This window comes from Haliotis rufescens, unplaced genomic scaffold (assembly GCF_023055435.1).
Source record: "Haliotis rufescens isolate VD_foot unplaced genomic scaffold, xgHalRufe1.0.p SCAF_5, whole genome shotgun sequence".
Taxonomy (NCBI): domain Eukaryota; kingdom Metazoa; phylum Mollusca; class Gastropoda; order Lepetellida; family Haliotidae; genus Haliotis; species Haliotis rufescens.
The window spans coordinates 45,882,498-45,908,062 of NW_025964223.1; the positions used below are offsets into that span (position 1 = coordinate 45,882,498).

The window sequence follows — 25,565 nt, forward strand, 5'->3', positions numbered from 1 at the left end:
ATGGTTGTACTGAAGTATAGCTACAGTCAATATAGTTTGTTTGTTTGTTGTTTAACGCCGCACTCAGCAATATTCCAGCTATATGACGGCTGTCTGTTAATAATCGAGTGTGGACTAGACAATCCAGTGACTGACATCACGAGCATCGATCCACGCATTTGGGATAAGATGACATGCATGAAACTAAGTCAGCGAACCTGACCACCAGATCCCGTTAGTCGCCTCTTACGACAAGCATCGTCGCCTTTTTACGTCAAGCATGGGTTGCTGAAGACCTATTCTAACCCGGATCTTCACGGGTCGTCAAGATAGTGGGTGAGTTTGTAGGGTTTTACTTTTAGCAAAATCGTCAGCAACATCTTTGGGTGTCACGAACGGACCCGCTGCACGGAACCATCATGGGGAATCGAACACGGGTTTTCGGTGTGGAGCAACCCACTTATTGTTATTAATGTCGATATCATTATTCCCTTTATTCCTTTTTTCGGGGGAAGGGGTGGGTGGGGTTGTTTTTATGAAACAATTAAACTATGCCTTTTAGCAAAATCGTCAGCAACATCTTTTGGTGTCACGAACGGACCCGCTGCACGGAACCATCATGGAGAATCGAACACGGGTTTTCGGTGTGGAGCAACCCACTTATTGTTAATAATGTCGATATCATTATTCCCTTTATTCAGATTTTCGGGAGAAGGGGTGGGTGGGGTTGTTTTTATGAAACAATTAAACAATGCCTCACATTGTTGGAAACACGATAATGTGTTTTTTACTTGCAGACAAGTGTCCAAAGAAAAGAAAATCAGAATAAATGCTGACAACCCCCCTCTTCCCTCCATCCCCGAAAATGAAATGGTTGCCCTCCAAAGTCCATTTCGATTGTTCTCTGTGTTGAGACATAGTGTTGGTAGTCTGTTGGGGGTGTTTTTATGATTCTGTTTTATTTTGATCATGTGCAAGCAACACCACAACCATCAATAGCTTCAGCCAAATCACGAGACAAAACACCCACAATAAACATTCACTGCACGAAGTGCTTTGACTGCCCGTGATCTGTCATCGACCACAGCACGCGAACCACGTGGCATTAGTTGTTTACAAACATGAGTTTGACTTGGAGATTGTTGAAAATCTTTAACGAATCTGATTTATTCAACAACATGAGAGATATATTGATTCAGACCCATATGAATAACTCGTTTGTCAAAGCGTCAGATATGGATTTGGTCTCGAGTACCTTAATATGTGGATGTTTTGTGAACTGCGCCGTACCGAAAGGAGTAATTACCACACACCTACTATTCTTACCTTGAAGCCTAGAGACATGCCTATGTATATGTCAGAAACATAGAGCGAGTAATTTGCATACCTATATTTGCATATTGCCTGACGTTTGTTGTAAATATCGACCTGATCACGATTCCTATAACACCACGTGGCTGTTTTCTCAAAATATAACCTTCGTGAACCTAAATACTGGCCCCAGAACCAATCACAAGCGACGTCACATTGTCGCACATGCATATCATCTCGACCTAAACTGGTCAACCAATCACGTAAGAACAACATGCGTACATTTGCATACGGCGCGTCACGTGACGTAACATGCCCGTGCATGTGCGAGGTGACATACAATATTGAGGCGTGTGGGATCTACTTCGTGTTGACATACTTTACTTACACTACAAGCTGACCTGGAATCGGGCTCCAGAAAAGCACAGGTCACGTGACACATGATTAGAAGGTATCGAACACCAATATCGATCCAGGGCTTGTGACCCAGGAATTCCTAACCAACTTATCAACCGTTTAGGGCTGAGCTATCGATAAGCAGTGTACGATCACCCGGCGTGCAAAACGTGTCGGAACGCGTTGCACGAGCTTTCCGTGATGTCACCATACGAGGCGGTCATGTCGCATTCCACTCCCCAGCTCAAACCGACAGCAGTCTTATTGCCCTCACAGTATGGATCTATATAAAAAGAGGTATTGCCTATTGGATGAATAATGTATCAAGTCATAGTTTTGTTTACAGAATGGACGTTCATTATTGGCTTTGATTGGATTGTGATAAGATAGAGCTAACTGCTTGGTTATAGATTGATACTAACGTATCAACATTCCAAAATCACTGTTTACATTGGAAGATACCTAAAATAATTCTGCCATCAGTCTTGAGGAAATTTGTCGTGAATCGTTTTCCGTACAATGTACTCACATTATAAGATACGTATATAGGTATATGTTTGTACCTATACATGTAGACTCACATACCATCGGATCAGAATTTATGTTTTTCATGCAGATTAGATTGGCCATGTTTAACTTTTAAAACATTCCACTGGTAATAGCTATACTTACGGGAGATTTATTTGTTTTAGTTCTTGCATAAGATGTGTATTGCATTAGTTTAACTGGTGATCTGATTTTTTTAGAACAGTGTGATAGTAGCCAGTTTTATAATCAATATGAATTGAAATCGATTAGACATTATTGTTGTAGATTGGTTATGTGTATCAGTCGACTAAAATGGATTGGGTGGTCACCAGCGGTGTTTCATCGTGCATCGGTGCACTGGATGGTTGCTCTTTCTTTCAATCACTGGTTTGTTTGTCCCAGACTCGGCTATTGACAGACCACAGTGATATAGCTGAAATATAGCTGACCAACAAAACATTATTTGTTTGTTTGTTTATTGTTTAGCGCCGCACTCATTTACTTCTTATACAAGGCAAATGTTCCTCGTCATTATTGTTTGTTGTTTAACACCGAACTGAGCAGTATTCCAGCTATATGACGGCGGTCTGTAAATAATCGAACCAGACAATCCAGTGGTTGACATCATGAGCATAGGTCCACGCCAGTGGGAGACGATGACATGCATCAAGTCAGCGGGCCTGACCTGCCGATCCCGACATTAACTCATTCGGTTTGTAATGACACGTGATACCAGTTTTCTGCGTAGCAATATCCTGTAAGTCAATGGTCATGTCGACCCATTCATACTGTTTATAACGAGTTTCAGTTGTGTTGCTATTTCCTGCAGCACGACTCATCGCTTGTATAACATTTTCAAACCTGACGATGTGCCTGCCATTATAGATTATGTCACACACCGAAACTAACCTTACGTCATGAGATCGCAGGAGGGATACACAGACGAATATAATTTGGCACAGTTTCTATGTAGTTTATCTAAAAATATCCCAGATTGTTCAATATGTGTGTTGCTAAAATCAATGAAAGCGTTGCATGTCTAGCGCAGTGTTCGCAGTGCAGAATGTTCTGTAGACATGTATTGCAGCCGTTATCAAACCTGGTGCAGTAATGTTTATGAAGCAATGCACAGACTTCCGGGTTCTGTCCGATAGTTGCATGTCTGGCGGGAGAAGATAAGGTGCACGTAGCACAACTTAAATCCGGAATTATTTTTATGTGTCGAGTTTCTTCCATACATTTAAATATTATAAATAACATGACATGATGAAAACGCAGTCGACTATATCTGTACATGGTGGTCTGGTCATATGAGGTGAAATTGTGTTGGCCCATGGTGTATAAGTAGCCCCGATGTTAAGGTGTCCGCTCACCACTAGTAGGACTAGGTTCGATTCCAAATAGTTACCGAATACCTTCAGTATGATTTACGGTCTGTAAGAGGCGACTGACGGGGTCGGGTGGTCAGGCTCGCTGACAAGGTTGATGCATGTCATCGTATCCCAATTGCGTGGATCGATGTTCATGATGTCAATCAATGGATTGTCTGGTCCAGACTCGCTTATTTACAGACCGCCGTCATATGGCTGAAATATTGCTGAGTGCGGCGTTAAACAACAAACAAACAAAACTATACGTGAACATGCAAGGAGGGCAATAGTCATGGTCAGCGTGAGACTGTTTCACGTGATGTTAGGGTAATGACTGTCGTCCTTGCGAGTCGCACCACAGCCACACACTGAGCTGTGATAACTCAGCGGAACAGATTCATGGTGTTTGTTCGGTCTCGACTTCGCAACTAGTTTTAGACCGATATTACTATTATATTCGATTGTCATTATGAAACCACGGACTTGAAAAACAAGACCGTGGTTTCATCAATGACAGTCCAGTCAAATCTAGCTGTTATTTTGGTTGTTTTGTCCAAAGACCCTCATCGTGACGCAAAAACAGGTTGATATTTGATCAGTGTAACGAATCCAAATCTTACTTTCCTCCCTAAAGTGCGTTTGAACATGTTTGACGACCATTCGCTTTTCAAAAACCTTTCAGTATTTTGGGAAGTTGATATTTGTTTTGTTATTGTGACAAATAATCACCAAAAACGTAATGACAGTACAATAACAACATAGAGAATATGGAAGTCTGATGTTTAGCAAGTCGTGCGGCTCGAACACTGAAACTCGGATCTCTGAGATTGAACTGCGTGTAAAGAGAGTGTGCCCCCTTGTCACCTAGCAACAGAAAATGCTTTGGGGCCATAACTATGGCTCACACCCCGCGCGATGAGGCAGACCGGGTTACTTCCCTCTAGTCGTCCAAACTCGCCTCACCATGATGCTCCGATCCGACTTCACTGTGTGGTTGATATATCACAACTGTTCATTAAAAAATATATCAAATGTATACATGGTCAGGTGTGTGATGAAAGAGGGGCTTGGATAATTATTAGTGATAAATTAGGCTTTGCTGAATAACTTCTTTGATTTACAGTGAACCAAAGCATCGCAATGTGGAAATGGAAAGCGCTTGTATTTGTCACGTCTGTGGATAGATAAAGTGCTCGCCAGGCTTTTCCGTCACCCCTGCATCTACAGTCACGTGACCAGTATTACCCAATGTCATTTCTGTAGCCAGAACACGAACATGCTAACTCAGTCTGCCTGATTGGGCGAGGTCCCACAGATTGTGTTTTCTTTGGTAGTGCTATCATATACATATATTTAGAAACACATTTAATATATAATCAATATGCAGTTCTGGGAAATATGACTGCTGTAGATATATACCTTTCAACCGTGCATGGAAGCAATATTTTCAACACTTTTTTTGAAATATGTTACATGTACTGAAATAATTTTATTCGTCAAATATTAGTTGTTTTTCCACAGGTATTGTCATCCACACTTCAAAAGAAACACCGTATTCCAAGTATTTACGGTCTTTTTAAACACTGAAAATGTGTTCATTTATAATTTAGCTTGACTGTGTGAAAATATATTTGGAATATTATTTCATACTTCCCTAGCAAAATAAATTCATGCTCCAACTGAAAAATATGTGTTTTATATATTACAAAAATGAAACCTATGTATTGCATTTTTGTGTGTGTTCTGTTGCTTTGCTTGCGCCGCACTGTGTGGCGACATGGCCAGGTGCCCGACCCAAGCCTTGAGTGTAAACAATGATGGCCACAGCACAAGAAAGGCAGAGGTCCATCGCATATCAGCTCCCTGTATCGGAACGCTGTCCGACTCTCATTCTTTCATTCATACGCTTATGTTTACACGCGGACAAAGCAGCGAACGTGTTTCTATTCGACAAGCGCGATTCTAATGGGCGGGGTTTTAGATGAAAAGGGCGGAGCTTATCTTTCCATTCATTGACAAGTTTCGATCGCACTCAGTCACTCTGGGAAAACTCATTCACTAGTATTCGTGTCACAGGTCAACGTAAAGGCACCTGATTGGTCGATATCCCCATAACGGCGGCTAAGCTCGCAACGGGACAAACCAGACAGTTCTAAATATAGATTCCGAGCTCGGCAACTACAGACTCACCGCAGCCATAAATTAGCATAGACCCCACACAATAAACTACCCTTGGTTTTCATTTAATAAACGTTACTTTTCACAAATAAGTGCACTAAAAACAAGATAAAAAATCAGAAAAATTATACATGTAAAAATAAGTTGGCTAGCACGGCATTAAATAGGCTTAATGAAGGGTAGACAAAGGCGGATGAGCGGTCACCTTGTCGCTTGGCCCCTTGAAATGGAATGTTTGACGGGGATTCTCGATAGAAGGAATTTCAGCTACCAAAAATACTGAACAAAATTCATATAAAATACAATGGCCAACCTGTCTCGTTCGAAAACAGATATAAAGTTAAGATACATCCATGAGAATGGTATAAGTCCAGCTACAGGCAGCCGATTTTCTTCTCTTCCCCGTCCTGCCGCTAGCTCTTTGTTTACTGAATATCGTGAATGCTCCACTGCGTTCAGTGTCCTCAATATGCCTAATGAATATTCATGAGGAAGAGAAAGAAAGTTCTTTTAAGGCATAATTAAGCCTTGTTTTTCAAATTTTACCAGTTAAATAACTAGTACTATATCTCAAAATACTCCTAAGTTGGACATTCCGATAAATTTGGAATTTTGTAGAAAGATATCGAGCCACAAAGTTACATCGAAACTGAATTCTCCTTAGTTTGGTGTTCTGCGCATGCGCTCATTGTAGCTCGGCTTAGCCGAGACCCATTGAAATGTGGTTATAAATACAAGCGAGTCTGTCATTTGGGGGTGGCCGGTGGCTTGTGCACTTCTACCTACAGCACTCCGGCCAAACATATCTACCTCACCCATCAAGAAATTAATATTGATTCATTCTTATTTGGATTTACCACCAGCCCAAGCAAAGCAGAGTCGTTGAATTAAGACGAGCTGCTTCGAAGCGAAGCGATTTTCTGTACGATGGATCTGATGTGTTGTGAGAGCGACACGAATCCAAGGGCCTACGAAGATCCCGTTTTAATCAAAGACAAGAGAGTGTTGAAGAATTTGCTTGATACTGAGGATAGATATGTACCCCACATATCCTACTTTACTTGTGTGCAGACGGACATTCGACCATCTATGCGGAAAATGGTATCCCAGTGGATGTCGGAGGTGGGTGCTGATTGTAATACTTGACTTGTCACGCTACCTCGTACGTTTCAGAGATCAAAATTTCACCGAAATTGGATTATTTTCAACTGACAGTGATGCAGTCGTGTAGAGGACACCTTTAGCCTTCCTTTGGTCCATAATGTCATTCAAAATGTTGGATAGTAACATTTATATGAATTTTTATTACGCCTGTGTCGGGCTGTTCAGAGACCGAGCTTTTCTAACATGGCGATCGCCCTGGCCTCATGTGCAAGCGGGGTACTGTACAAAAGTTGGAAATATTTAATGCCGATATTGCTCAATCAAGAACTTTTGAAAATTCATCAGAATGTGCATTAAAATTGCTACAGTTTGGTATTCGATATATAACTTTTTCAGCTTAAATTACTTTGTTAGAATTTTTATGGGGATAAAGTCGCAAGTTTTCCATTGAAATCGCCTTGTTCTTCATGGAAATGGCATAAGCAGCACCAAATTTGCATTTGCGTGAAATTTTTAGAACCTTTAGGCTTACAAAGCATTCCAGTTGCAATATCGACTCAACATTCTTTTTTTATCGAAGAAAAAAATAATTTCGGGTGACTTTGGAATTTTTACAAATTTTATTGATATTTTTGGATGAATGCGACTTGAGCTGCCCAGGGCTGCGCAGCTAGTGAACTGGCGGGCTTTTGTCGGTTGGCAGATATAAGCATACCACATGACTCAAGTTTAGAGTTTTAACTGACTTTTTTCACATGCTTTGTGTCGTATTGAGAAATTTGCATTGAAATGAGGACTTAATTGTCGATAATTTCACTGCTCTTTTGTCTATAGTTTGGATGCTTTGGATAAGTGTCTATTCAGGACTGATTTAGGCTGGCAGTTAGATGTGACAACTTTCACTCAGGAAATAGTTGGCTTACCTCGAATTACGGACCCTTAATAATACGGTCACTCATTTACACGGGGCAGTGAAATGAGATACACGCAGTTGTTCGGCTTTTATTTCACATGATAAATTGAACTTCAGTGTCTATAAATGTGATAGGAAATATTATTTATTGAATTTTAGGCTAAAATGTTCGTTTCTTATTTCAGGTTTGTGAAGAACAGCAGTGCGAAGAGGAAGTGTTTCCATTAGCTATGAATTACTTGGACAGATTTTTGTGCGTGAAGGATACTCACAGGACTAGTCTCCAGCTATTAGGAAGTGCGTGTATGTTCCTTGCTTCCAAGCTGAAGGAAACGAACCCATTGACTGCAGAGAAATTGGTCATATACACTGACAATTCGATTGGTCTCCAATCATTAATGGTACATACATTTTTTCCTTTTTGTATGACTGCTTGTGTGTGTTGATAGTTGCTGTTGTGCAAGACAGCCGGGGTGGTGTCGCTTGTTGTTTTAGTGATATGTACATTGCTGCCGTTTGATGACTCGGCGTGTGAAACGATCTGCCTCGCGGCTAAGTCATACCAACAGCTGATGTTCGGACTGTCGGTCATTTCAAAGTGGGTGTGGTCGGGCACTATAGTTGATGCGGCGGTGTCCGGGGCAATGCGTTCTGCTGTGTTGGTGAAAGCGATTAAGGGAAATAGTTGTGAATGTACTCTTGTGTACTTAGGGTGGGAAAACATTGAATAGAATCTAGCATTAGAAAACGTATGATTTGTTAATCTGCAATGAGAACATTAACTTGGACTCAGCAAGTGGGATTATCTATCAGTGAAAATAAAACTGCACTGTTTGTTAAATTATATGCATGCATACAAATTGAACATGCCGATATTGAACCTTTGTTTATTTTGGCCTGTTCATCAAGTATGTTAATCTTAATTACAGGATATGGAACTGCAAGTTCTTTATCATCTGAAATGGGACTTATCAGCGGTGACACCACACGACTTCCTGGACCAGCTTCTCTCCCGACTCATTCCCGACAAGGAAAAATCGGGAATCATCAAGAGGCACGCCCAGGCCTTTATCGCATTATGTGCTACAGGTAAAAAACATTTCTATCAACAACTTTTTTTTCTCCAACTTTTAAATGTATTTTCGCATGTGATGTGTAACGGCAAAGTAGTGAATGAAATTGAACATATCTCACCGGTCGAAAAAAAAAATCTCAAGACGTATCCATGACACATGCATTCTGCAACATGATTGGTTGACTGAACAATTTTCCCACCGTGCAGCGTGCAAAATAGGTCCATTGACGTGCTAGGAACTCCTCACATTGACGTAACCAGATAGTATCAGCGTCGTTTCGAGTTGAATCTCTCAAAAAAATCTACTGGGAGTGGATGGTCTAAGTCGAATGTTTAGTCAACAAGTGCGAAGGGGGAAATGATGCGTGTTCAACATGACGGTTGTTTTTTTCATAATGAGACTAGATCTTGTGAAAATGGAACACATCTTTGTATCACTGTCCAGAATCGCCAGTGAGTTAAATCTTGTCAAACAAAGGCCCCACTTGTATGTCCCTCGCCGGTATCAAGGTGGCGACCTTGATGGCTGATGCGTGACCTGTCGGCGAAATGCTCGACATTCCACTGTAGGTGGTCGGCGCACACACTAAGCCAACACGAGTTGTTTCCCTTCGTCCAGAACTGTTGGTCTCGCTTACAAGGTCTTTCTGCACCTGGGCCATTTGTTCACAGCGACCATCTCGCACTGTAATAAATCTACTGATAATTGATTCATTCTGTAACCCAACAATAATTGCGTTATTGATTGGAATGAATTATTTAGGTTGGTTATTTTGCCAAACTGGTTTACTATTTAAGGACGTTTCCTCTTCAACTTTTGGAAATAGCAAAGACACCTACGCGACGAAATGTGAAACACCTTAAATTGAGTTTGCGCTGGTTCTACTGGGGAAAAGATCTATTGAAATCGGAATTTTTAATTGTGCCATACATGCACCGGAGCTAACAGATTCTCAAGATTGATGAGATGTCCCAATAGAGCAGGATACATTGGTCATAAAAAGTCTAGCGGGTCGTGTTTCTCAGTGACTTCCTTGCCAAGCTGAGACCTAACGACTGCTCAGTGGCGCAAACCACGGGAACTCTACATTAATTTGACAATTGTTTCCTTCTAATTAAAAGTCGAGTCCCAGTGATATACTTGCGGCAACACGACCAGCTTAAGTTGTCCTCGCTATGACGTGTCAAGGGCCGTTGTTGCATTCCGCCCGTCAAGGGTGTTAAAACTTGTGTCAAGAATTTTTCCAAGTGAATAGTATCGAACTTAATGCCTACAGGATTATGTGTGGGAGTTAGGTGCGCACTTGCTTAGCTCAGCTGTTTGGAAATGTACATACAGAGGTGTCTGATAGCATGTGTTTGGGAGAACAATGACCATGACGTCATTTTTGGAACTATGTTTCGCATAATCTGGCCGATTTCGCCAAGGGCGTAACATGTAACACTGTAACTTATTTGTAACATTTTGTGTTACAAGAAGTTAAATGAAGGTTATAAATGCCTGAAAGTTCAATGCACGAAATGTTGCCGTTACACTTAATGATGGAAGAAATATTATTTTGTAACTTATTTTCGTTCAGCCTTTTCCCATATGAAAATGTACAGGAAATATTTATCCAAATAATCTTTAAACTTAAAAACCTGAAATCACTGCATACAGAATAGCGATCTGGTTTTAGATTGATAGAAGGTTTTATCGGGAAGGATGACTTGGAAGTTAAATGCTTTTATCGAATTTTCGAATTAGTCATCAAGACATTCCACAAACCGTAATCCTAAGATACACGATTTATTGTCAATTAATTTCTTAATTTTTTTTTCACAGATTGCAAATTTATGATGTACCCCCCATCAATGATCGCCGCCGGGAGCTTGGGCGCTGCAGTTCACGGCCTGTTCAGTGCGTCAGAACCACAAGATGTGAAATTCTTAGAAAAACTCGTCCTAATAACAGGCATAGAAGTGGTAAGTGTAACAATATTAGTCCGTTAATCTCTTATACAGGGGACCTGTTGGGAATTAAGCAAATCCTGCCTGTTGCTCAGATGTAATGACTTGTTTGTGGTGAATTGGGTCTTAACCGAGGCCATGGGAAGTGATTTCATCACCCCCCGGGAGTTTCGGGAACGTCCCCCCGGGGTATATGACCAAGGAACAAAGGGTCTTTTATGTTACATGGCGTTAATTGAGGGTCAGTCCCCTTGTGATGGGTCGTGACACTAACCAATGAGGCATTATCAAGGGAAGTTAGTTCAATGATAACGCTAAATGCCATCATGCCTTGATTGATTAAATGCACGGTCTTGAATTAACGGTCTTTGTATATTAAAGTTGACGTAACATTTTTTTAACGAAAGACGTTAAAGGAACTTATGCTTTGTGTTTTTGTCTTTCAGGATTGTTTGCGGTATTGTCAAGAGCAAATAGAGCAGTGTTTTGCAAATAATTTGTCTACGGTTCAAGAAGCCCCAGAAACTCCGACAAAGTCCGACCCGTTAAATGGCCAGCCGACGACACCCACAGACGTGAGGGACATAAATTTATATGACCAACCCGGCGTTTGTTGTTGAGCAAAGTCGGAATCCGATGTCTGGGTGATTCCCCGCCCCCAACCTAAGCGGTTCAGGACTGCAACCCCCACCGCAATAAGCCAGTGCTCCCCCAACAGGAACCTCCCGGGAACCTGGTGACGACCTGCCACGTCGCCCATGACTTCGCAAGTGATGTGATACGCGACTTCGTGACGTCTTTGCTACCAATTCTCGCCTCAGCCTGCCATAAGTACGGACACTGCCAGCGACATCTCATGTCATGTGACACTATCACGTGACGCCGTCGCCTTATTTATGACATTGCCAGAAGACACATGATCATGTGACTTGGCAACACGTGACAAGTGACGTCAAGTCGCACTGCCTCGACCCGAGTTGTTTATTTATACGAGTCATATGTACCCGCTACCGTTTCATCATATTCATCGTCATTTGCAACAGACTAAGCACAACCATTGCCTCGAATATGAGCAAAGTACATAATTTAATATTTATATATTACTGATTTTGACTTATCCGACTGTTCGACGACTTAAGTGTGTTATATTCGATCACTATGGTTTGATTTGCTAATATTGTGATACTATTATTCAAGTATCGATCAACTAATACGAACTATTGAGCAATATTGTGAGAGACAAATGGAGTGACACCGTCAACAGCAGCCATCAATGCAATAAAGGTCCCATAACCTGATGCCGGATACCTGCAAATTCTATGATTTAATATAAACACTTCTTACTCTACCTCTGTGTTAGACTTGGGTATCTCTCCTTATTAAACTTATTAAATTAAATTAACTTAAACTCTAATTCTACCTCACCCTCTGTAATCTTGTTAGTTTACATAATTCAACACCGATGTCTCGTGATTGCTAAGAGAAGGAAATACGTTAATATTATTTGTGGTATCGATTGTATAGCGGTCGTGATTTTTCGTGTGGAATTCCGCATATTTTCTTGCTGTGGATTTGGTCCGAAAAATGAAATGTTATTTTAAACGTACTACCCTAAGCTAATAGTAACGAGTTTTTTTGATTGATCGTTTGTGTAGGTCGGTCATATGATCGATTTCAAGTGATTTCCATGAAATAGCGACCGTGTAATGTGTCTGCGCATGTCCAGGATACGGGCAAATTGGGAAACTGCAATTTGATTGGGCGTTAACAATACTGTACACGATCATGCTAATATACTTAATTATGTTTTACAAGTTCCTAAACTATTATCACTGCCAAGTTCATCGTAGGAATTTCTTTCTTGAAAATTCTTTTAGGGTTCATAAATGATCATTATTCATTTTGTTAAGGACTAAAAGAAACGACAAGTGTACTGCAGTATTGTGATGCGTCCGATAGAAAGGGTCTTTCAAGACATAAAACACTGTGATAAGTTTTACTAGCATTTTGCCAACTCATTTATAAATAATTGTGAATATAGTCCTGACAAGCTAGGTGTGCACATGCAATAGAATAATTGGCCACGATTTTGCTCCATTGGACAGGACATGCACAACAATTGGTAATATTACATTAAAAATTATTTATGAAATGTTTCAAATTGTTCCTCCGTAAAGGGAGATAACTCTCATTTTCAACGAAGTCCTGTTCCTGAGTGGTCCACCCTTGGCTGATTATTGTGATAATGTAAAATATAGATTTTATAGTTGAGGGTCTAGCACCAGGGACACGATTTTTGTTTCTGATTTCCAAATTATTAATTACACGAACTTGTTAACTGGTTTATTGCTTTGTAATAAGTCTGTGCATAGTGCTTTCTTGGGTCAATAGTTTGACTTGTTAAAGTTTGTTTGTCTCCTTGACAATTATCGTTGTAAATAACGAACTTCGCCGATTCTGCTGTCTCACAGCTGTTAATAATATTCACACAGTGAAGTCTCGAATGGTGTGTATGGTTTCCTCGCGAATGTCGGGTTCTACCGAAGTTGACCGAAGAGGTTTGTTACCTCAGCTCGTTGATGAATGTAAGAAGGGTGTTAAGACAATGGTTACTCAGTTGTTTCTGATTGTATGGAAGAATGTTTCAAGTTGGACGACAGTCCTCCCATTTTGTTACGAGTGAAGAACTGCATAAACTTGTCCTGTGGATTGTATTGTGTGTACATAAAGGAACTGTTGATGAATAAAATATAACATTGAACCTAATTCACGTGACTGTCGTATTTACCAGCAAAGGATAGACTTTGTTCTTCATCTTCACGGTTAGGAAAACAAATATTTGTTTCCAACCCTTTGTGGGGCGGTCGGGTAGCCTTGTGGATAAAGCGTTTGAACGCCACGCCGAAGACCCGGGTTCGATTCCCGACATGGGTACAACGTGTGAAGCCCATTTATGGTGTCCCCCGCCGCGGTATTTCTGGAATATTGCTAAAAGCGGCGTTAAACCATACTTACTGCAACCCCTTGTTCCAAATGCCACCCTGTGTACCTACACCGGGGATAGAGTACCCAGACTCTGTGACATCGGGTGGGCGTGACGTTTTAGGTAGTATACTAAGAACGTCGAATTCTATGCTCTGAAACACCCCACCTTAGAGATTCCGGGATAGAATAGGTCTTCAGCAAGCCATACTTGCCGAAAAAGGTGACTATGCTTGTCGTAAAAGGCGACTAACGGGATCGGGTGGTCAGGCTCGCTGACTTGGTTGATGCATGTCATCGATCCCAAATGCGTGGATCGATGCTCATGATATTAATCACTGGATTGTCTGGCCCAGACTCGATTATTTACAGACCGCCGTCATATAGCTGGAATACTGCTGAGTGCGGCGTTAAACAACAAGCCAACCAACCAACCTCACCTTAGAAACGTTGGAGCTGTGACATGACTTTCCGCCCCATGTCACACAAAAGGTTAACGATGAGTCTGAGACGGAAAGTTAATTCAAATCCTGGGGAATGCAACGACATAGACCAATATATACATCACTGAAGTATGTTGCCTGATCATCCTCTGCGGCCACATGGCACAGTGAAGGAATGTCGTTAAGTATCCGGCGACACAGTACTGGTTTGCCGAGTACAACAGAATTATCATCACTGGCAACAGGAAAATGGTCCTGGTGCGTGATTATTTAGAGGTCGCCGTGATATTGCGGACTGATTACATTCACCCATCGGTCAAAAGGTGGCAATGGTTGTATGTTTGTTTGTTGTTTAACGCCGCACTCAGCAATATTCCAGCTATATGACGGCGGTCTGTAAATAATCGAGTCTGGACCAGTCAATCCAGTGTTTGATATCATGAGCATCGATCCACGCAATTGGGATCGATGACAAGCATCATCAAGTCAACGAGCCTGACCACCCGATCCCGTTAGTCGCCTTTTGCGACAAGCATAGCCACCTTTTACAGCAAGCATGGGTTGCTGAAGACCTATTCTACCCCGGAATCTTCACGGGGCTATAGTCCATTGGATGTCGGGACCGAATAGTTCCCAGTAGCAACTGTTTGTCACAGACGATTAAAATGATCAGCGGGATTCAATGTGTAATTTGGCTCATGTTATCAATCACTGGTTTGACTGACTCGTCCATACATAGGCCGGCCCGGTATAGCACACAACGTCGTGAAACAATGAGTGCCATTGTTGCCAACTGGGCCCCATTTTTGTCGTACGAGTGAGTATGGTTTTACGCCGCTTTTGTCAATATTCCAGCAATATCACGGCGGGGGATACCAGAAATAGGCTTTACACATTGTACCCATGTCGGGAATCGATCTTCGGCGTGACGAGCGAACGCTTTAACCCCTAGGCTACCCGACCGCCCCTTTTTGTCGTACGACCGTAGGTGAGGTAAGGTGAATTGGGTTTTAACGTCGCGATCAAAATTATTGCACTTATATTGCGACGTGTATGCGTGAAATGTGAAATGTGACAAGCCCATTAGTGAGTGAGTTGGGTTTAACGCCGCTTTTAACAGTATTCCAGTCATATCACGGCGTGTCAGTTTGATGTGGGAGGAAAGCCCGAACTGATGCAGGTCTCAGACGTTTACCACTTCGGTGAAACCCACGAGCACGGGTTTGGTGCTGACAAACCTAGGAACATAATCGGGGCGAACCGGGATTCGAACCCACAAAAAAAAGGTTTCTGGTGTGCCCAAGGGACGCAACTCTGCACAGCGAATCGCGGCGCCTCAGGCGACTGAGCCACCCGTGCCCCACACTACGTATAGACTGTCATGTGACGCATACACTAATTTATACCATGAGCTGTATATAACTGAGTAAAAAATCACTCTTTGCATATCCACATAGCTTATGAATAATGATTTATTCTTGGAAACTCTTACCTCTTTAGCGAGAATAGGGTGGGGAGCACAACAATTTGGTGGGATTGGTGTCCCAAATACCCCGTTCATGCTTGTTTACGAGTACACAAATTTGCACGACCCGTGAAGATCCGGTGTAGAATAGGTGTTCTATGCTTGTCGTAAGAGGCGACTGACGGGATCGGGTGGTCGGGTTCGCTGACTTGGCTGATGCATGTCATCGCATCCCAATTGCGTGGATCGATGCTCATGATGTCAATCACCGGTCCAGACTGGATTATTTTCAGACCGCTGTTATATAGTTGGCATATTGCTGAGTGCGGCGTTTAACAACAACAAACAAATTTGCACAGAGTTGTTCATTTTGACGATATTATTAAAAATATACGGTGTACATATACACATACATGCATGATCTGGTATCTCAGCGCGGTAAACGATAACATACAGATTCAAAATCAATGACAATGTTGGTGTTTATATTTATCTCCCTTCGTACAAACAAAATATCTGGCTATGTAACGATGACTTAAAGACGGCATGGATACCTAGGTGACATTTTACTGACTGCGGGGTACAAATAATTCACCCTCACGCACTCACTCACTCACTCAGCTGCGCGTCAATGCTTTAAATGCCGAGGTACTGTAAAATCAAGCTTGTCTGGAAAACCAGCTTTCCCGACTATTACTGATTGGAATATATACCATATATACTGCTCAAAAGAAGTTAAAGTTTTCATATGACTATATGTTATGGCATCTGCGATAGTATGAAAGAATCGGGAGTTCTTTAACTTCTTTTGAGTAGTATATATACTGACGGAAAAAAGTAACCCTGCTACAGGTGACTAAGCGACACGCCCTAAAAGCGGGGGTGGGGGTGTAACAACTCAATTTACAATGTCAATATCAGGTGTGACCACCAATACAGGCGAGGCAGCGGCGACGCATTAAAGACACCAGGTGATGGAAAACAGTCTGGAGGAGGGGTGGTGGTGGTGGTGGTGGGGGGGGGGGGGGGGGGGGGGGGGGGGTTATGAACACCTGATAGCTAAACAATCATTGTGTGCTGAACACATTAAAAAAATACGTGTGTGAATATCATGCACCCAACAATCACGCAAACATTCCAATTCTGCGCCGTGCATTAACATGCACGTGCAAACTGTGAATCACGACCTTAAAATGAACATGTATGAAAAGATGCATTACTGAAATTCAGAATAATTTTTGTTTTTTGAAACTTATGAAGCACAGTTACTGTTTTCGTTAGTATATATGTATAACAGGACATTGCATATACTTTATAAATCTGGAAACTTATTAAACCGAGCGATGTCACTTGAAATGGGGGCGGTCTGGTAGCCTAGTGGTTAAAGCGTTCGCTCGTCACGCCGAAGACCCGGGTTCGATTCCCGACATGGGTATAATGTGTGAAGCCCATTTCTGGTGTCCCCCGCCGTGATATTGCTGGAATATTGCTAAAAGCGGCGTAAAACCATATTCACTCACTCACTCACTTGGAATGGGTGTGCCAGATAATGCAGTATACAATTCTCTGTTATCTTGACACATTCCAGACATATTCCTTTCCTTATATTGACATGTGTGTGTGACTGCGTGGAACTGTCGCCGTTGAGTAATATACGGACATGGGACAACTGCCATTGGATACCCGCTCTGAACCATAAGTCGTATATCTGCCGAAATGAGTGAGTGAGTGAGTATGGTTTTACGCCTCTTTTAGCAATATTCCAGCAATATCACGGCGGGGGACACCAGAAATGGGCTTCACACATTTGTACTCATGTCGGGAATTGAACCCGGGTCTTCGGCGTGACGAGCGAACGCTTTAACCACTGGGCTACCCGACCGCCACTCTGCCTATATGAGAAGACATCGGCTACTGAAGTTCCATTTGAATATTCACGGTCGCCACAATCGCCAAATGCTGTGTCATGATTAGCAATCGCCCAATATTGTGTCTTTGGTTTATACCGGGCAAAATAAAGTATACACTTGAAAACTGGATTTGACAAAAAAAAAAGGTTATCAAAACGTTACTAGGCTGAACAGTCGCCGAAACACTGCAATCTTGATGTCCAAAAAACAACAGTGATACCCGTATGAAATACATCACCATCGAATAATAATTTCTTGTTTGTTTCATTTTTTGCCACCAATAAACATGAAGGATTCCTTCTTTTGCCTGTTAATTTACATTCGGCGTTCAATAGGCTTTAAAAAATAAATGCGGATTTTTATTTCGTCAAACATCGTGTCTTGATTTTATACATTCAGCAACAATCGGGCCTACTCGGATTGTGCCGATGCGTATACGGCATGTATCTGTCAATCGCAGCATTTTCTGCATAGGCTACCCTTTTACAACACTGGGGCTCTGATAGTCGCACTTGTTTACATTGGGGGTCGTGCCCACAGCGGTCGATCCGGAATGGACGCCCGGGGTGCCCCCATTGCTCACAGTGAGGCCATACGTCGTCGTCTCTCAAAGAAACATAATAATCGTATGTCTACTTACATAAGCCACATGCTGCGCTGGATTAACAATGACCTTATTTCTTACGATCGACAAATGGGATAGTGTCTTCTCTTTCTGAATTAACAGTGCATTAAACGCCCTTTCTTAGTCAGCTATTACAAAGAGAAATACCGAGCTTCAATGTCGAATGATCATCATACAGCTTTTCTTGTTTATTACAGACCGGTAAAAGGCACCCTCTCCCCCTCATCTCACAACAAAGATGTGATGGAGTACGCTGGCTTGTTTAACCGACATTCACCCTGGTCTTATTCTTATACAAGAACGAGCACTGCATGAGTAGAATCGTGGTCTTTTGTGCTGAAATGTTTTTTGTGACGTTGCCATGATCTACATATCAACCTTGAACCCAGTTGATGCAGTAAATTTAGTTGATGGGCACCTGACATGAACTGAACATAAAATTAATTAATTATGTGATTAACCTCGACATCTGTTGTTAAGACTGGTTGAACTATAAAGTTTAAACTTCTACGGAACCCGTTAAAGGCTGGCTTGTTTGACTTGCATTGTATGTGACTTGTATCATTATGTTGAGGACTTGAATGGCCCCTGTTTGAGACATGTATAGATGACTTGTATTTGACTTGTGTAAGACTTGTAAAGGACTTGTAAAGGACTTGTTCAGCACTTGTTCAGACCTTGTTTTTAACATGTAAAGGACATGTTCGAAATTTACCTATTTTTGACTTGTATACAACTTGTATATGACTTGTTTGATTTGTACAACTTTGTAGTTTAAAGGTATACAGACAACCATTTCACCTGTTTAGAACTTTACTGACACTTGTATAAGACTTATACATGACTTATTCTTGAGTTGTATAAGTCTTGTTATGGATTTGTATACCACTTGTAGAGGACACAAGTGCTGCATTGGATTTGTGAAGCACTTGCATAACACACGTACATTCATAAAAATCTTGTTTTAGAATTGAGTGGGATTTTGGTCATGAAGAACGCCAGCCTGAAATTTCGTTGGAACAATTTCAGGCGTAAAACCGTTTAAAGTGTGTTTCTTCAGTCACAAACAGAAGCGAAATAAAGGTAACCCGGACATGATCATCCAGTTCAAAGAATGTCTAAATAATGATAACAATATGACATTGTATATCGCGACAATTCCAAGTCAACGAATCAGTGTATAATTTGAATTTACATTCTGAACTCCCTTGGGAGAATGTACCCAAGCTGTGTGGCTGCGCTCACTTTTCCATATCATCCTACAGGCTAGTCAGTCGCTGGTGAGTGAACAGAGGCGAGATTTCGAACTAATTCACCTGCCGAAGACGCCGCCATTTGGTAATGAATGTTAAATATGTAGTAAAAAACGTTTTCAGGAAGTGATACATACTTTGGAACTGTAACACGAGTGTTTGTATGAGAATCACAGTGCGAGGAGTGAGTGAGTGAGTGGAGATTAACGGTATCAGTATTTTTATCAATGTTTCATTTATATCACAGCGTGTCAGCTTAATGTGGGAGGAAACCCGAAGTGATGCAGGTCTCAGACGTTTATCACTTGGTGAAACACACGAGCACGGGTATGGTACTGACAACCTACAAAACATAATAAAGGCGAACCGGGATTCGGACCCACAATCACAGGTTACTGGCGTCCCAAGGGACGCAACTCTGCACAGCGAAAACAGCACCCTAGACGACTGGGCCACCCGTACCCCCCAGCAGTGGTTTAAAGAAACAAGTGAAGTCACCATGCTGTGTATGAAGCCATGCTGTATATGTGTTCATCGGGGGAAAACGGGGGTGAGGCCATACCAGAAGATACAGTATACTGAAGACATACATGATCTGTAAATGGAGTATGAGTCATTTTGATGAATACTTAGAGAAATCCATTTAACCTCCATTCCCTCCTGTATTTTATACATGGAAACCTTTTTAATGCAGGCTTGCTTTAAGTTCCTATAAGAGCTACAAAGATGGGATGGTATCACATGTAGGACCCGCCGCTGTACGGTTGAACTATCTAAGATGCGAAGTTCACTTTGGCCGGTTAAAAACAAACAGCCAGTGATCTTATGAGACAAAAGCATATATATATACTTTCAGGATATGTATAAAAAATCACTGCTCCTAGTTCACGTGGGACACATTATTTATCTGTGGTGAACCAACTCTATATTAAGAAAGCTGATGAAAATGGCAGCAGTGATACATGAATAAACTACCGCTATTATCGTCCTTCTATAATGAGACAAAAGTTAACGTGAATGACACTTTTATGAAATCATTAACAGTGATAAATATATCAATTATTTGATTTTGTCATGTATTTTTTTCTTTGCAAAATACCTTGAATATCTAAGTGAATTTTAGTAGATTACTGAAAAATAACAAAGGGCATTGCTAAGTTCAAAGGAAGCCATAAATAATATTTCAAAATATTGACCGTATTAAAGAAAGAAAATATGTCAGAAAACTCCTCCAAATAACTGTTTAATTCTACTGATTCCCACATATTAGCTGTCGATAAAAGGCTTAACTTGAACCGAGTCGCTACACGGAGATATAACTTTCATCTTTATTTCACATTGATGAAATGCCCTGCGCTGAAGCAACGGTCATAGTCATGACCGCGACATGATCACTCCTTACTAATGCGACCTCTAAGGGCCGAAAAAAGGTCAAGAGTCGTATAATTTATCTTAGCATTGCAAATTGGAAACATCAACATCGTTGAAAAGTTGTAAAAAGTCAATTAAAAACAGGTAGTGTGAACTTATCGGTGTCCAGCAGGGAGGGAGATTTAACAGCCGCGTCGTCACAACGGGGAGGTAGGAGTAAGCGCTGTTCTCGGCGTAGGTAAATCTTACAGCCAAAATTCATTTCAGTCAATCGTATAATTCCCTTTAGAAACTAGGAATTCTCAGTTTATTGTGTGAGAGGTCAATAAAAGCATATCTCAACTGTTATCATCGCTGTGCTACAATATTTGTTAGCCGTCATTGACGACCAAACTCCTCCCAACACACAGTGTCTATTGTTAGGCCTCGCCTCAACCGCTAGGTTGTCCGTTCTAGACTCAGTTGGAATATTCAAACAAGATTTACTTTTCAACTCTAACTCAGCTTTTCAAGACGATTATATGAGGTAGAAATATTCCTTCGTGTGAATCAATTTGCTTTGCTTCTCGCAAAATCGTGTACCGGTATTTCTGCACGCGAGCATATCAAATTTTGAGGCAAATGTCATTATTTGAAAAAGCGTCCACGACTTAACCGCACGCGTGTTCGCTGTGCGACTACAATGGGCCTTTCTTTTGTCGGTCTTTTTGATGGAGAACGCAAGGCAGGTGCAAACACACAGGTAACACAGCGAGTTGGGTTTAATGTACGGTACAGGGTTTTACTCTTAAAGTGGTTTGTTTCAAGAATATCAGAAAACATTTACAGATATAAAAATGAGGTCGTGTTGCTGTCTCGCACCTATAGCAATGGCTGTGGAGACACGGGTACAATATTAACTCTGACACAAATTGTTTATGGGAGAATTTCAAGGTAGAATGAATTGAAGGTTCTCTTAAAAATATCTCCAGTCTTTTTCGAGGCACACGACGTACACCAGCGAACCAATGACCCAGAAAGCCGGAGATCGACGAACCTTGACAATCGTCCCTTCTCGGTATAATTCGGTGGCGTGGTTTGTCGACTAGCATCTGGCGTTGGTCATCTCGGTCGTGTGCTGCCGAAATGGTGGAAGCGGTACGGTTTGATGTTTCTGTTCAGGTGACAATGCCACTTCGTGCGTAACAGCGTAATACAGATGTCGCTGGTTTCGCCGGCTGTCGTCACAGCGTTGTGACGGAATGTATAGAAAGATGGATTACCACGCGCCTTGATGATCGATCGTCACTACGCGTCCTGTACACATCAGATAACGCTCAGCTTCGCGATGGCGTTGCATTTGCGGTGTGTTTTTTTTAAATAATAAATTTCTTATGAATTATTATTTTTTGTTTAATTGCTGCCTCCCGAGAATATGTATGTAACATTATACCGTTTGCCCAAGACATAATAAATAATAAAATGTTATTTCCTTAACAAGACATGAGCGTTTCTCAAACAATCTACGGCTTTACTGTATTTTTTGCCGCAGTAACATAATCATAACCCGGTAGAAACTATAGGGTCAGAATTTGGAGTCAGAATGACTCAGATTAAAAAAAACCCACACGTTGCAGTTCATGCTGGGACAGGTGCTTGAGAATCGGAACGGATATGTTTAACTTCGTTGAGAGGCATTTAGAAGTTGGAGTACAAAACCAATGCTTGTTAACGGTGTCAGAACCTACACCGAAACGTCGCTCCTAATTGTAATAAAGAAGTCGTTCATCCATATGTCTTATCCTTAAACAGATATATTTGATGATGACTAAAAATGAAACAAACAAGAAACTGTTTTTCGATGGTGATGTATTTGATACGGGTATCACAGTTGTGGTTTCGGGGACTGTTTTCGGCCCATTAACGTTTTGATAACATTTGTGTTTTTTGTGTGTCAAATCCAGTTTGGGTTAAAACGAATTTTCATGTACATACATACTTTCTTTTGTCCGGTTGTTTATAAACTAAACACGCCTATCGGGGCAAAGATGGATGATGGCAAAATAAACATACTGAACTTGTCATCCTTAAATTTAATGTCAAGGCAAATGTTCGTTGTTATTATTGCTTGTTGTTTAACGCCGCACCCAGCAGTGTTCCAGCTATATGACTGCGGTCTGTAAATAATCGAGTCAGGACCAGACAATCCAGTGATTGATGTCATGAGCATTTTGGTCCACGATCAACGCAATTGGGAAACGATGACATTCGTCAACCAAGTCAGCGAGCCTGACCACCCGATTCCGTTAGTCGCCTCTTACGACAAACATACTCGCCTTTTACGGTAAGCATGGGTTGCTGTAGACCTAGCTATTCCAACCCGAATATTCACGGGTACAAATGTTCGTCTTCATTGCATAAACTAATACATCTTCTCTAAAGTTTGCTTTAATTAACAAAAAACAAAAAACAAACACATAATAAATCCATCCTTCAACAACATGCAACGCGGTTTTGATGTCGGACGGGAAACAATGTAAATTAATTTAGCGGCTAGATGTATGCGAAAACGTGCTTTCTTAAACAGACAAAGGCAACTTGGTTGATTGATGCCGGATGCCCGGATGTGAAAGAAGTGAGTGGCCACGTCTCATCACCATGGTTCCCACGGTAGGTATGTAGACCTTACATCAGAAGCATCTTACACAACTTGGTGGATCTCAACACGAGGTATTACAGAACTGTAAAATATGCCTTGAATTATAACTTTAGACTGAAAAGGCATGTGGTAGGGTTGTACTTCGCACGCCAGTATGTGAGCGAGTTTTACGCCGCTTTTAGCCATATTCCAGCAATATCACGGCGGGGGACACCAGAAATGGGCTTCACACATTGTACCAATGTCGGGAATCGAACCCGGGTCTTCGGCGTGACGAGCGAACGCTTTAACCACTAGGCTACCCGACCGCCCCACGCCAGTTTGTGTAAAATGTAACCAGGAATACATGTGGTAGGTTAGCCTAGTTTTTTTTTTTTTGCTTGTTTGTTTGTTTGTGGTTTAACGCCGCACCCAACAATATTCCTATATGACGGCGGTCTTTAAATAATCGAGTCAGGACCAGAAAATCCAATGATTGACATCATGAGCATCGATCCACGCAATAGGGATACGATGACATGCATCAACCAAGTCAGCGAGCCTGACCACCCGATCCCGTTAGTCGACTCTTACGACAAGCATAGTCGTCTGTTATGGCAAGCATGGGTTGCTGAAGACCTATTCTACCCCGGATCTTCACGGGTCGGTAAGCCTTGGGGACACTGCGCTCCGACTAAAGGGGCCTTGGAGCGGTAGTCTAGTGGTTAAAGCGTTCGCTCGTCTCGCAGATGGCCTGGGTTCGATCCCCCACATGAGTACAATGTGTGAAGCCCATCGCTGCAATTGTGGTTATAGTGACATGACCACCTACTCACTCCCTTGTATAATCGCCGGATTTGCTAGTTTACGGAGAAAAAACGTTTATCACAAAAAAAACAAAAAATAAATATTTCAGCTTATGATTGACTGTGATGCTAAATATTATTACATCTCGTTTATAGGTGGTTGACATGATTGAAACTGTTGAAAATCCCTCACATTCTCCATCCGACAGTAGACACTTATGACTCACATCTATTCCCCAGGGGGCGGTCGGGTAGCCTAGCGGTTAAAGCGTTCGCTCGTCACGCCGAAGACTCGGGTTCGATTCCCGATATGGGAACAATGTGTGAAGCCCATTTCTGGTGTCCCCCGCCATGATATTGCTGGAATATTGCTAAAAGCGGCGTAAAACCATACTCACTTACTCACTCTATTCCCCAGCTTAATATACTGGTATAATGGCTGTGCTTATATTATTCACAATGACCTAAAATTCCCACCTACGTATAGGAACCCACGCACGAACACGCCAAATGATATTTGTACATTTTACACTCCAATTTAATAGGATATTAAAATCCTTCAAAAGAGCATCTTTCCATAGATTGATGGCCATCAGTTTTTCCCATGTGTTAAACGCGGCCTTACCCGCACGCGCTGCACATGGTGTTCAGAGTAAATATCTTCCCTAAACACCTCGCCGCGCACCTGTTGACCGGAGATGCATTGTGCGAACATCCTTGTATTGTTGAGCGTATCCTGGTATTGTCTGCCAGACTGTGGTCAGGATGTAGGTAAACACTGCAGTCGACGGCTGTCACGTCTACGTACATGACTGCAACATCACCACCGGTTTTACAATTACAGCCCTGGTTCCTATTGCAATTAATATGCTGAGGATACGAGTAGCGTCTGGCATATGTGATACATGGGTCGTATTGTATGAAGACGGCGGAGGATGGACAATATGAATAGCTTTATTTGAATATGATTTTGGATCGTGATATTTTTTCAATAGTGTCACCTCAAATAGCCGCTGGCCTTGGAAAAGAAATAATTATAATAATAATAACATTCAGAAGATAACAAGCTTTGAGGTGAGGTGAAGTGAAATGGGGTTTAACGTCGCGTCCAAGATTATTGCAAATATATAGCGACGTGCATGAACGTGTATGTGTTTGTGTGGCTGCTTGTACTAGTCCGGACTTATGCCGATGTATAGTGCTAGCCCACTGAGATACCATGCCGCAGTTTTACATGAATACCCCACTTAGACACAGTATACTGACACCGAGCCGACCAGTCCTTGTTT

General features: G+C 41.7%; 1 protein-coding gene across 1 annotated transcript; it reads left to right on the forward strand.

Annotated features, from left to right (window-relative positions):
• The first annotated feature begins 6,473 nt into the window (after positions 1-6,473).
• LOC124137162 (G1/S-specific cyclin-D2-like) lies at positions 6,474-13,570 on the forward strand. The gene is made up of 5 exons (XM_046503359.2): positions 6,474-6,884; positions 7,965-8,180; positions 8,709-8,868; positions 10,680-10,819; positions 11,251-13,570. Exons 1-5 carry the CDS (start codon positions 6,690-6,692, stop codon positions 11,422-11,424), a joined length of 885 nt encoding a protein of 294 aa, XP_046359315.1. The 5' UTR covers positions 6,474-6,689; the 3' UTR covers positions 11,425-13,570.
• The last annotated feature ends 11,995 nt before the right edge of the window (positions 13,571-25,565 follow it).

Coding starts and splice junctions, on each gene's coding strand:
- LOC124137162 (XM_046503359.2), top strand. CDS start 6,690: ATGGATCTGATGTGTTGTGAGAGCGACACGAATCCAAGGGCCTACGAA. Junction 6,885..7,964: donor TATCCCAGTGGATGTCGGAG/GTGGGTGCTGAT, acceptor TTCTTATTTCAG/GTTTGTGAAGAACAGCAGTG. Junction 8,181..8,708: donor TTGGTCTCCAATCATTAATG/GTACATACATTT, acceptor TCTTAATTACAG/GATATGGAACTGCAAGTTCT.